This window comes from Pristiophorus japonicus, chromosome 3 (assembly GCF_044704955.1).
Source record: "Pristiophorus japonicus isolate sPriJap1 chromosome 3, sPriJap1.hap1, whole genome shotgun sequence".
NCBI classification, from domain to species: domain Eukaryota; kingdom Metazoa; phylum Chordata; class Chondrichthyes; family Pristiophoridae; genus Pristiophorus; species Pristiophorus japonicus.
Window position 1 is genome coordinate 722,601 of NC_091979.1, and position 12,405 is coordinate 735,005.

At 50.4% G+C, this 12,405-nt stretch overlaps 2 protein-coding genes across 4 annotated transcripts in view; both read right to left on the minus strand.

Annotated features, from left to right (window-relative positions):
- The window catches only part of LOC139259621 (uncharacterized), a 61,349-nt gene extending 54,220 nt beyond the window's left edge, over positions 1-7,129 (minus strand). The window contains exon 1 of the mRNA XM_070875110.1: positions 7,040-7,129. The gene's annotated coding sequence lies outside the window, so the exon portion shown is untranslated. The remainder of the gene's footprint in view (positions 1-7,039) is intronic.
- tmem169b (transmembrane protein 169b) overlaps positions 5,849-12,405 on the minus strand; it is a 52,804-nt gene continuing 46,247 nt past the window's right edge. For 2 of the 3 annotated variants that reach the window (XM_070875116.1, XM_070875117.1), the window contains one exon: positions 5,849-7,204. In XM_070875116.1, coding sequence (XP_070731217.1) covers positions 6,579-7,204 — 626 coding nt within the window. In that variant the 3' untranslated portion in view covers positions 5,849-6,578. The remainder of the gene's footprint in view (positions 7,205-12,405) is intronic. The other variant, XM_070875118.1, reaches the window with a different exon arrangement.

Here is a 12,405-nt window from a genome sequence, read left to right on the forward strand (position 1 = left end):
CCGAGGCACAGAATATAAGAGCAGGGAGATTCTGCTTAAATTGTATAATACTCTGGTTAGGCCACAGCTGGAGTATTGCGTGCAGTTCTGGTCGCCGTATTATAGGAAGGACGTGATTGCACTGGAGGGGGTGCAGAGGAGATTTACTAGGATGCTGCCTGGAATGGAGAATCTTAGTTATGAGGGCAGATTGGATAGGCTGGGTTTGTTCTCATTGGAACAGAGGAGGCTGAGGGGAGACCTCATTGAGGTGCACAAAATATTGAGCGGCCTGGATATATAGTGGAATGTAAGGGTCTATTTCCATTGGTGGAGGGGTCAATCACGAGGGGGCATAGTTTTAAGGTGGTTGGTGGAATATTCAGAGGGGATTTGAGGGGGGCTTCTTCACGCAGAGGGTTGTGGGGATCTGGAACTCGCTGCCTGGAAGGGTGGTGGATGCAGAAACCCTCACCACATTTACAAGGCGCTTGGATGGACACTTGAAGTGCCATAACCTACACGGTTATGGACCGAGAGCTGGTAATTGGGATTAGACTGGATGACTTTTTGTTGTCTGGCGCAGATACGATGCTAAGTACTGCAGGGAATCGAATACGGCCAGGGTGATGTCCTGGACTAGTGTCGATCGCCTGGATGGGTCGGAGAGATATTTTTCTAGATTTCCCCCCCCCCAATTGGCCTGGGTTTTTAATCTGGTTTTTGCCTCTCCCAGGAGATCACATGGCTCCGGTTGGGGTGGAGTGTAGAATGTTTCAGTGTAAGGGGTGTCGCAGTTGTGTGAGGCGGACTGGTTGGGCTGGGTGCTCTTTACCTATCCATCATTGTTCATAGGTTTATATGTAACCTTCAGGGCTGCTGACCGAGGGCCGTGCGGCTCTTTGTCGGCCGGCGCGGACACGATGGGCCGGAATGGCCTCCTTCTGTGCTGTAAATTTTTATGTTTCTAATAGTTAATGTCTCTTGCAGTTGATTCTTAAATGATTGTATGGTGATGTTCAATTGTTATGGCTTAAGGTATTTAAGACTGAGCATAATTAATCTAAGTTAGAAGGCTGTAAAATAATAAAGAAAAGTGAAGTTTAAGCAGAAAAAGTTTACTAAATCAGGTATCAGCAAAAAATATGAAGGGCAATAAATGGCTTTCTGCAGGCACAACCCTCAGAGAAGAAATTTCTCCTCATCTCAGTTTTAAATGGGTGGCCCCTTATTCTAAGATCATACCCTCTAGTTCTAGTCTCCCCCATCAGTGGAAACATCCTCTCTGCATCCACCGTGTCAAGCCCCCTCATAATCTTATACGTTTCGATAAGATCACTGAATTCCAATGAGTTGAGGCTCAACCTACTCAACCTTTCCTCATAAGTCAACCCCCTTATCCCCGGAATCAACAGAGTGAACCTTCTCTGAACTGCCTCCAAAGCAAGTGTATCCTTTCATAAATATGGAAACCAAAACTGCACGCAGTATTCCAGGTGTGGCCTCACCAATACCCTGTATAGCTGTAGTAAATCTGTGAGAGCTGTGGAAGCTGGGACATTGAATAAATTTAAGACAGAAATAGACAATTTCTTAAATGATAAGGGGATAAGAGGTTATGGGGAGTGGGCAGGGAAGTGGAGCTGAGCCCATGATCAGATCAGCCACGATCGTATTAAATGGCGGAGCAGGCTCGAGGGGCCATTTGGCCTACTCCTGCTCCTATTTCTTATGATATTAGTAGTAAGAGCAGTCGAGAACCTTGCAGAAAAAGAGGCAAGCTGTGGAGAGTGAGGGAACGGTAGATGTGCAGAATGAACACATTGCCTCAGTTGTCAGAGTACTGACATTGTAGCACGGGGAAGTGGGTGGAGAACAGTCGATGAAGATAAATTTTCCAACAGAAATGGTACTAAGGAAGTCAGTCAAACTTCAGGTAGACAAATCACCAAATCCTGCTGGTTTTCGGGGAAGCCAGTGAAGGAATAGGAATAGAAGGCGGGAGTGGGACAAGCTGAAGTGCTCGATGGGCCGAATGGCCTCCTTCTGTGCTAGAACCATTTTGTGTTTCTAAAATGTTTTGCCCACAATTCTCCAAATCTGTGGGAAGGAAAGGTGTGCCAGAAGGCTGGAGGGAACAATTCCGACATCCTCTGCAAAAAATGAAACACCATTACCCAGGAAATGTTGTGTTCATATAAAAACAATATTAACATTTGCAAGAGGCAAAGAATTGAGGGGTCTGGCAATTTATGGGAACCACAGGAACACAGCTGGGCTAAGCAGGATGGACAGATAATTGGCAGGTGCACTTCATAACACATCTTGGAAGTAATAAGGAAAGGAAATGAAATGGAGAAGAGCAGGGACTCCTCGTCACGCTGATATAAAGGGGATAATGAAGTGGCATTCATCTTTGAGCACTCCGTTATCGGAAGTGTTTAAAATCATTAGGGAAAGGCATAGATCAACGGGGAGGTTACTTGGGATGAAGAGTTAACATTGTGAATAAATAGTTGACAATTTATTGTAGCTGGAATAGGTTAAGGGCTGTCATGGAAGAGATTTTTAAGATTATGATTAGTTATAAGGTCAATATTGATCAATTGTTTGCATTAGTCAGGACAGTAACAATACAACACAAATCAAGATCATCACAAATGGGAGGTTAGAAAAAGTCGCTTTATAGAGCGTAGTCAAATTGGGAATTCTCTAGTTCAACAACGGTTTGTGGTAGCGGTACTCCTTCTACAAGTAGTTGCTGCTCAGAAAGGAATACTAAAGGATATGGGAAGCGTGTAGGAGAGTGGGATTAAGTTCATATGGAAAATCTCTAGCTCAGGCGTGATGTGCTTATTTCGAACAATCTATAATTCCTTGCAAGGTGTTAACTAGAAGTCAACAAGAGAAGAGAGTTGATGAATAAGGAAACATTACTAAATAAGACAACCCAGCAAACAAGTGGACATGGAACCATTGCTGGAGATAACCAAATTGTTACTATTGCAGTGTTGTGACACTAGTGAGCACATAGGACCTTCGCCTCACACCTCGGACCAAGGAAATGTAACCATACCCAATCTCAATTGCTTCGATCTTGGACATGGAATCTTATTCTGTTGCATTATCAGATAAAACCCAATTAACACTTTGATAGTGTAAGATTGAAGATTCTATAGAAATGCTATTAATTATTGTTACTCTGCGATTTGCTATCCAGTGTTATGGATGTAATTAAATAACGTCTTACAACTACTATTTATATGGCAACTTTAATGTCGAAAAACGTCTGAAAATAGTTAGTGTTAGTGAACGATTGAATGTTGTGACAAGGCCTGGACATCTGCTCCGAATGTTGCGAGTTAATGGTAAATGATTTACAGTAAATCTGTACAGAATCGATGACTAATTGCAGGACATGCCCACTTCTTTCAGCCACGTGATTTATGCAGATCAACCCTAAAAAATATCACAGCAGACATGTGTGGGATTTCCCTTCAATGTGTCCGACAGCGTGTATCAAATGCAAAGGTGGACAAGTTTAATCAGCAGCATTGACACTCAAGCTCATTATTTAGCAGTAGTGGAGTGAGCCCTGTTCATGCTTTCCTCATTACTTAAGCCTTAGTGTTTGTAAATAGAAGTTGTTCTATTTCAAAAAATCTTTAGCGGGAAAGTACCCCGATTATGATAATGGTCCAGGTCAGCACCTTCAGAAGTTAGAATAAATAAGTTCAATATCAAGTGTTCACAATTTGACCCAACACCATTATTTGTACCTTCGAGGGGCTCGGGGCGGTGAGGGGCTCAGGGTAGGGGGTCCGCAAGGTGAGGGGCTCGGGGTAGGGGGTCCGCAAGGAGAGGGGCTCGGGGCAGTGAGGGGCTCGGGGTAGGGGGTCCGCAAAGGTGAGGGGCTCTGGGTGGTCAGGGGGCTCGGGGTAAGGGGTCCGCAAGGTGAGGGCGCTCGGGGCAGTGAGGGGGCTCGGGGTACGGGGTCCGCACGGTGAGGGGGCTCGGTGTAGAGGGTCCGGGGCCTGTGCGGGGAGGGGCTCGGGGTCTAGGGCTTGTGCGGGGATGGCTCGGGGTCCGGGGCCTTTGTGGGGAGGGGCTCGGGGTCTGGGGCCTGTGCGGGGAGGGGCTCGGGGTCTGGGGCCTGTGCGGGGAGGGGCTCAGGGTCTGGGGCCTGTGTGGGGAGGGGCTCGGGGTCTGGGGCTCGGGATCCGGCCTGTGTGGGGAGGGGCTCGGGGTCCGGGGCCTGTGCGGGGAGGGGTGAGGGGTCCGGGGCCTGTGTGGGGAGGGGGTCAGGGTCTGGGGCCTGTGCGGGGAGGGGCTCGGGGTCCGGGGCCTGTGCAGGGAGGGGCTCCGGGTCTGGGGCCTGTGCGGGGAGGGGCTCGGTGTCCGGGGCCTGTGCGGGGAGGGGCTCGGGGTCTGGGGCCTGTGCGGGGAGGGGTGACGGTTCCGGGGCCTGTGCGGGGAGGGGCTCGGGGTCCGGGGCCTGTGTGGGGAGGGGCTCAGGGTCTGGGGCCTGTGCGGGGTGGGGCTCAGGGTCCGGGGCCTGTGCGGGGAGGGGCTCAGGGTCCGTGGCCTGTGCGGGGAGGTGTGAGGGGCCTGTGCGGGGAGGGGTGAGGGGTCCGGGGCCCGTTTGGGGAGGGGTCCGGGGCCTGTGTGGGGTGGGGTCCGGGGCCTATGTGGGGAGGGGCTCAGGGTCTGGGGCCTGTGCGGGGAGAGGTGAGGGGTCCGGGGCCTGTGCGGGGAGGGGCTTGGGGTCTGGGGCCTGTGCGGGGAGGGGTGAGGGGTCCTGGGCCTGTGTGGGGAGGGGCTCGGGGTCTGGGGCCTGTGCGGGGAGGGGTGAGGGGTCTGGGGCCCGTGCGGGGAGGGGCTCGGGGTCTGGAGCCTGTGCGGGGAGGGGTAAGGGGTCCAGGGCCTGTGTGGGGAGGGGCTCAGGGTTTGGGGCCTGTGCGGGGTGGGGCTCAGGGTCCGGGGCCTGTGCGGGGAGGGGCTCAGGGCCCGGGGCCTTTGTGGGGAGGGGCTCGGGGTCTGGGGCCTGTGCGGGGAGGGGCTCGGGGTCTGGGGCCTGTGCGGGGAGGGGCTCGGCGTCTGGGGCCAGTGTGGGGAGGGGCTTGGGGTCTGAGGCCTGTGCGGGGAGGGGCTCGGCGTCCGGGGCCTGTGAGGGGAGGAGCTTGGGGTCTGGGGCCAGTGTGGGGAGGGGCTCGGGGTCCAGGGCCTGTGATGGGAGGGGCTCGGGGTCCGGGGCCTGTGAGGGGAGGGGCTTGGGGTCTGGGGCCTGTGCGGGGAGGGGTGACGGTTCCGGGGCCTGTGCGGGGAGGGGTTCGGGGTCCGGGGCCTGTGTGGGGAGGGGCTCAGGGTCCGGGGCCTGTGCGGGGAGGGGCTCAGGGTCCGTGGCCTGTGCGGGGAGGTGTGAGGGTCCTGTGCGGGGAGGGTTGAGGGGTCCGGGGCCCGTTTGGGGAGGGGTCCGGGGCCTGTGTGGGGTGGGGTCCGGGGCCTATGTGGGGAGGGGCTCGGGGTCTGGGGCCTGTGCGGGGAGAGGTGAGGGGTCCGGGGCCTGTGCGGGGAGGGGCTTGGGGTCTGGGGCCTATGCGGGGAGGGGCTCGGGGTCTGGGGCCTGTGCGGGGATGGGCTCGGGGTCCGGGGCCTGTGTGGGGAGGGTTGAGGGGTCCGGGGCCTGTGCGGGGAGCGGTCCGGGGCCTGTGTGGGGAGGAGCTCAGGGTCTAGGGCCTGTGCGGGGAGGGGCTCGGGGTCTGGGGCCTGTGTGGGGAGGGGCTCGGGGTCTGGGGCCTGTGCGGGGAGGGGCTCGGGGACCGGGGCCTGTGCGGGGAAGGGTGAGGGGTCCGGGGCCTGTGCGGGGAAGGGTGAGGGGTCCGCGGCCTGTGCAGGGAGGGGCTCGGGGCCTGTGTGGGGAGATGCTCGGGGTCCGGGGCCTGTGTGGGGAGGGGCTCAGGGTCTGGGGCCTGTGCGGGGTGGGGCTCAGGGTCCGGGGCCTGTGCGGGGTGGGGTTCAGGGTCCGTGGCCTGTGCGGGGAGGTGTGAGGGGCCTGTGCGGGGAGGGGTGAGGGGTCCGGGGCCTGTGCGGGGAGGGGCTCGGGGTCTGGGGCCTGTGCGGGGAGAGGTGAGGGGTCCGGGGCCTGTGCGGGGAGGGGCTCGGGGTCTGGGGCCTGTGCGGGGAGGGGTGAGGGGTCTGGGGCCTGTGCGGGGAAGGGCTCTTGGCCTGTGCGGGGAGGGGCTCGGGGTCCGTGCTACTCGGGGCCCAGTGCCTGCGGTTTGCACTAGGCAGGGATGAGAGGCACAATTTAAACTCAGAGACCTGGCTTTAGAAATTAGGTAATACTGGGAATTGGCAAAAGGCATACAGGTTTCCCCGTGCATCGACTCCGACACGGGCCTTACACGGAATCGCATATCAGTCTAAATAGCTCACATTTCTTGCTAAAACCAGACATTAATTACGTGCATCTTAACACTATAAATTCAACAGCAGTAACAAGGGCAGAGAATTCACGAAGATTCTGCCTTTTGTTTGTTCCCTCTGCAAGTCCTGGGCAGCCTGTTGAGGCGGGTTCCTCCCCCCTGGGTCAGCACTGTCTACACAGCGGAAGTCTGCTCCCCCGCTGGTGCAGCCTTCCCCGACAGGCTGCCCGATACAGTGTCAGAGTCCAGCAGCTCCACGATGCTGTATGGTGAGCAATCCTCTAGGCCGAGCTTTCCGGACAGCCAGCCACAGAAACCTTTTTCCAAGTCCTGCACCGCCTGCCACCACTCACCGAACGACCAGGAAATCTGTGTGACGGCTGTGTAGACACCGAGTGACACCGACACCGCCACAATTAGCACCGGGTAAAAAATAATTAGAGAGGGGCAAATTGTAATCTTGTGCCAGAAGGTGCGTTCCTCGTTGTAAACCAGGAAAATGTTATACCAGGTGATGGTCCCATAATAAAAGGACATGACAAAGGACAAAACAAAGACCACCGGGGCACACAGCAGGCTCCAGAGGACAACATGAGGACCCCAAAGCAGCCCCACATTGCACGCCTTCTTCTCACCTTCTTCCTCGGGCTGCGGGGGCTCCTTGGACTTGGCGAGTTCCTGCAGCTCTTTTTCAGTCAGCGTTACATGGATGTCCACCATCTGCCCCTTCTTCTTGCCCCGGGTGATTGTGCCAGTTAGCGTCACATATCTGCTGTCTGCAGGCACGTTCCAGCCACCTACTCCACAAAGAACACAGGGTTTAACCAGCCAGTCATAGAATACAAACAATTTCTCTCCTTTTCACTGAGGCTGGGGTGGTGATCACACACAAGCCGACAGTATGCATCATCTTCTTTCTTCAGTGATGTTACAAAGAGGGTCAGGAGCATCAGCCATGGTCCATTGGAGAGCAGACCTGGCCAGGCATATCACCACATAGAGCAACACTGCACACCGCTCAGACATTTTATTAGCCTCTTTCAGCTTTATTTTATATTTTAATTCCCAATTTACTTCCCTTTCTCCAGGTCCCTTATCATCTTTGGCTCTAAAGTTGCATTGCTCCCTTTAAACACCTCAGCTGATTCTATACACGACCTCTGGGCAGGGGAGCCCATGATCGCCCGCACTGGTTTGGCTCAAATGTTCATCCCCTTCAGATTATCCTACAAAAGGGAAAACGGTTTGTGTATCTGCCTGATCACTAGTTCAAACACTGGATCATTATATAGTTCAAACACACCATAAATCACCCCTCAGCCTCATGTGCAAGGAACAGTCAAGTTTACCCAGTTTTATCATTGGTTAGTCCCCTTCTCCCATGTACCATCCTGTGAGTTACCGCTACATTTCATCCAATGTCTGTGCATCCTTCCTAACTGGTTCGGAGCTGAATACACCAATTGAGGTGTGACCAGAATATTCTATATCTCGTGTTGAAGTCCTATATTCCATTAACCTTTTCCAGTGCTTTTCACATAAATGCAAACTAGCTTTAAAGCTCTTTGTTCACCCACACCCCCAGTGCTTCCCAATTAGACTGCATTCCTCACCACCTATCTCATCCAACCTCACAGAAAAACACTAAATGCTGCAAATACACGACGTATCCATCTGCCTCTGGAAAGGATGGGTTAACGTTTCTGATGCAGACTGTTAGAACTGGAAGGTAAACAAAGCCCTTAATAGGACTCAGCAAAATTGGGGGAAGAGTGGGAGAATGTGAACAGATACAGGATTCAGAAACACTGACTCTGTTCCCAGAGAAGTAGTTAATGAGTTAAATGGATGAAAACAGTTCATTCTGAAAATGAAAGTTGCATTTTCTCCAGCGCCTGTCACGTCTCAGGACTTTCCAGAATGTCTCACAGACAATAAAGTATTTCTGAAATGTAGTCATTGCTGTAATATACGGAAATGTGGCAGCCAATTTGTGCCCTGCAAGGGCCCACAAACAGAAATGAGATAAATGATCAGATAATTTGTTTGTGGTGTTGGTTGAAGGATTAGGGGCGGTAACAAAAGGACACGGATTTCAGATCATTGACAAGAAACGAGAAATTGGAATGTTTTTAGGCAGCGAGTTGTTGTGATCGGGAACACGTTGCCTGAAAGGGCGGTGTAACTTTCAACTGGGAATTGGGTAAATACATGAAAAGGACTAACTTGCAGAGCGATGGGGAAAGAGCGGGGTGGGGTGGGACTAATGATCGCTCGTTCCATGATGGGCTGAATGGCTTCCTTCTGTGCTGTGTCATTCTAGGATTATATGATAAATGTTGGCCAAGACACCAGGAAAACTCCCCTACACTTCTTTGTATAATGTCACGGGATCTTTTACATCCACCCAAGGGAGCAGACAGAGCCTTGGGTTCAACATCTCCACCTCCCGGGGCGGGGGACACCAGGATGAAGCATTAGTGAGGAGACGAAGATGGGTTTGGAATATGCGTGTAGATAAACTGCGCCTGGTAAATAACGCTGGTGAGCTGCAGGCACAAGTAGCCATATGGGACTATGATATAGTGCCAATAACAGAGACCCGGACCAAACAAGGAGAGGATTGAGAACTTAATATTCTGGCTACAATGTGTTCAGCAATGATAGGGAAGGAAAAAGAAAGGGGTGGCAGTACTGATTAAAGAAACTATTACAGTACTGGAGAGGAATGATGCTCGAGGGTCCAAAGATAGAATCTATTTGGTTAGAATTAAGGAACAAGAGAGGAGTTATTGCATTGCTGGGTGAAATACTATAGGTCACCAAATAATGGGAAGGAGACAGAGCAAATTTACAGGCAAATTACAGAAAGATACAAGAACGTTCGAATAGTGATAATGTGAGCCTTCAATGATTCTAACTTAGACTGGGATAGTAACCGTGTAAAGGGGAGGAATTGCTGACATGTGTACAAGAGAATTTTCTTGATCAGAATGTGTCCAGTTCAATGAGGAAACAAGCAAAAACTAAAGTCCTTGGGATTAAAGGGACAGTGGCAGCATTGATACAAAATTGTATAAGGGGCAGAAACCAGCGAGGAGTGGTAACGGTTGTTTGTCAGATTGGAGAGAAGTGTACAGTGGTGTTTCTCAGCAGTCGGTATTGGAAACATTTCTCTTGTTAATATTTATTAATTACCTGAACTGGGGTACACTGGCATAATTTCAACATTTGCAGATGAGAGGAAACTGAAAAATGTTGTAAATAATGAAGAGGATAGTAACAGACTTCAGGAGAGCAGAGAGAGGCTGGGGAAACGGGCAGATACATCGCAAGTGGAATTTAACACACAAGTCTGAAGTGATTCATTTTGGTCGGAAGGATGAGGAGAGACAATATAAACTAAAAGGTGTAATGTTAAAGGGGGTGCAGGAAGAGAGAGACCTGGGAGAGCATGTACACAAATCCTGGAAGGTGGCAAGACAGGTTGAGAAGGCTGTTAAAAAGACATACAAGATCCTGAGCTTATAAACAGAGGCATAGAGTACAAAAGCAAGGAAGTTATGTTCAATCTGTATAAATTGTTGCTTGCGCCTCAGCTGGAACAGTGTGTCCAAATCTGGGCACCACACTGGAAGATGTCAAGGGCTTGAGAGATGCTGAAGATTTATCAGAATGGTAACGAGGATGAAAGACTTTAATTATGTGGAGAAACTGGGGTTGTTATCCTGAGGGCAAAGAAGGTTAAGAGGAGATTTAATAGAGGCGTTCAAAATCATGAAGGGTTTTGACAGAATAAATGAGAAACTGTTCCCATTGGCAGAAGGGTCGGTAACCAGAGGGACATAGGTTTAACGTAATTGATAAAAGTACCAGAGGCGACATGATGAAAAAAATTGATGGTGCAAGTTATGAAAACCACTATTTGATTTGCCCTTGGTCTTTTCCTATTATAGTGAAAAAGTTCATTTTCTGTGGCTTTTTACATAACAATAACCTCTGATTCTGGGATCAATCCAGTGAATCTTCACTGTACTAGGAATATAGGAACAGGTGGAAGCCATTGAGCCCCTTCAGCCTGTTCTGCCATTCAGTGAGATCATGGCTGAACTCCATTTCCCACCTTTGGCCCATATCCCTTAATACCTTTGGTTAACAAAAGTTATCAATCTCTGATTTAAAATTAGCAATTGATCTAGCATCAACTGCCGTTTGTGGGAGAGAGTTCCAAACTTCTACACCCTTTGTTTCCTAATTTCACTCTCAAAAAGTCTGGCTCTAATTTTCAGACTATGCCCTCTAGTCCGAGATTCCCCAACCAGCAGAAATAGTTTCTCTCTGTCTACACTATCTGTGCCCCTCAATATCCTGAAAACCTCAATCAGATCACCTCTAAACCATCTAAATTCTAGGGAATACAGCCCTAGTTTGTGTAATCTCTCCTCATAACGTAACCCCTGCAAAAGCTTCTAAAGATATGTGAAGAGAAAAAGATTAATGAAGACAAACGTAGATCCCTTGCACTCAGATTCAGGTGAATTTATAATGGGGAACAAAGAAATGGCAGACCAGTTAAACGAATAGTTTGGTTCTGTTTTCACGAAGGAAGACACAAATAACCTTCCGGAAATACTAGGGGACCGAGGGTCTACTGAGAACGAGGAATTGAAGGAAATCCTTATTAGGTGGGAAATTGTGTTGGGGAAATTGATGGGATTGAAGGCCGATAAATCCCCAGGACCTGATAGTCTGCATCCCAGAGTACATAAGGAAGTGGCCATAGAAATAGTGGATGCATTGGTGATCATTTTCCAACAGTCTATCGACTCTGGATCAGTTCCTATAGACTGGAGGGTAGCTAATGTAACACCACTTTTTAAAAAAGGAGGGAGAGAGAAAACGGGGAATTATAGACCGGTTAGCCTGACATCAGTAGTGGGGAAAATGTTGGAATCAATTATTAAAGATGAAATAGCATCTCATTTGCAAAATGGTGACAGGATCGGTCCAAGTCAGCATGGATTTGTGAAAGGGAAATCATGCATGACAAATCTTCTAGAATTTTTTGAGGATGTAACTGGTAGAGAGGACAAGGGAGAACCAGTTGATGTGGTGTATTCAGGCTTTCAAAAGGCTTTCGACAAGGTCCCACACAAGAGATTAATGTGCAAAGTTAAAGCACATGGGATTGGGGTAGTGTGCTGATGTGGACTGAGAACTGGTTGGCAGACAGGAAGCAAAGAGTAGGAGTAAATGGGCACTTTTCAGAATGGCAGACAGTGAGTAGTGGGGTATCGCAAGGTTCTGTGCTGGGGCCCCAGCTGTTTACATTGTACATGAATGATTTAGACGAGGGGATTAAATGTAGTATCTCCAGAATTGCGGATGACACTAAGTTGGATGGCAGTGTGAGCTGCGAGGAATACGCTATGAGGCTGCAGAGTGACTTGGATAGGTTAGGTGAGTGGGCAAATGCATGGCAGATGAAGTATAATGTGGCTAAATGTGAAGTTATCCACTTTGGTGGTAAAAACAGAGAGACAGACTATTATCTGAATGGTCACAGATTAGGAAAAGGGGAGGGGCAACGAGACATGGGTGTCATGGTACATCAGTCATTGAAGGTTGGCATGCAGGTACAGCAGGCGGTTAGGAAAGCAAATGGCATGTTGGCCTTCATAGTGAGGGGATTTGAGTACAGGGGCAGGGAGGTGTTACTACAGTTGTACAGGGCCTTGGTGAGGCCACACCTGGAGTATTGTGTACAGTTTTGGTCTCCTAACTTGAGGAAGGACATTAGTGCTATTGAGGAAGTGCAGCGAAGGTTCACCAGACTGATTCCCAGGATGGCGGGACTGACATATCAAGAAAGACTGGATCAACTGGGCTTGTATTCACTGGAGTTCAGAAGAATGAGAGGGGATCTCATAGAAACATTTAAAATTCTGACGGGTTTAGACAGGTTAGATTCAGGAAGAATGTTCCCAATGTTGGGGAAGTC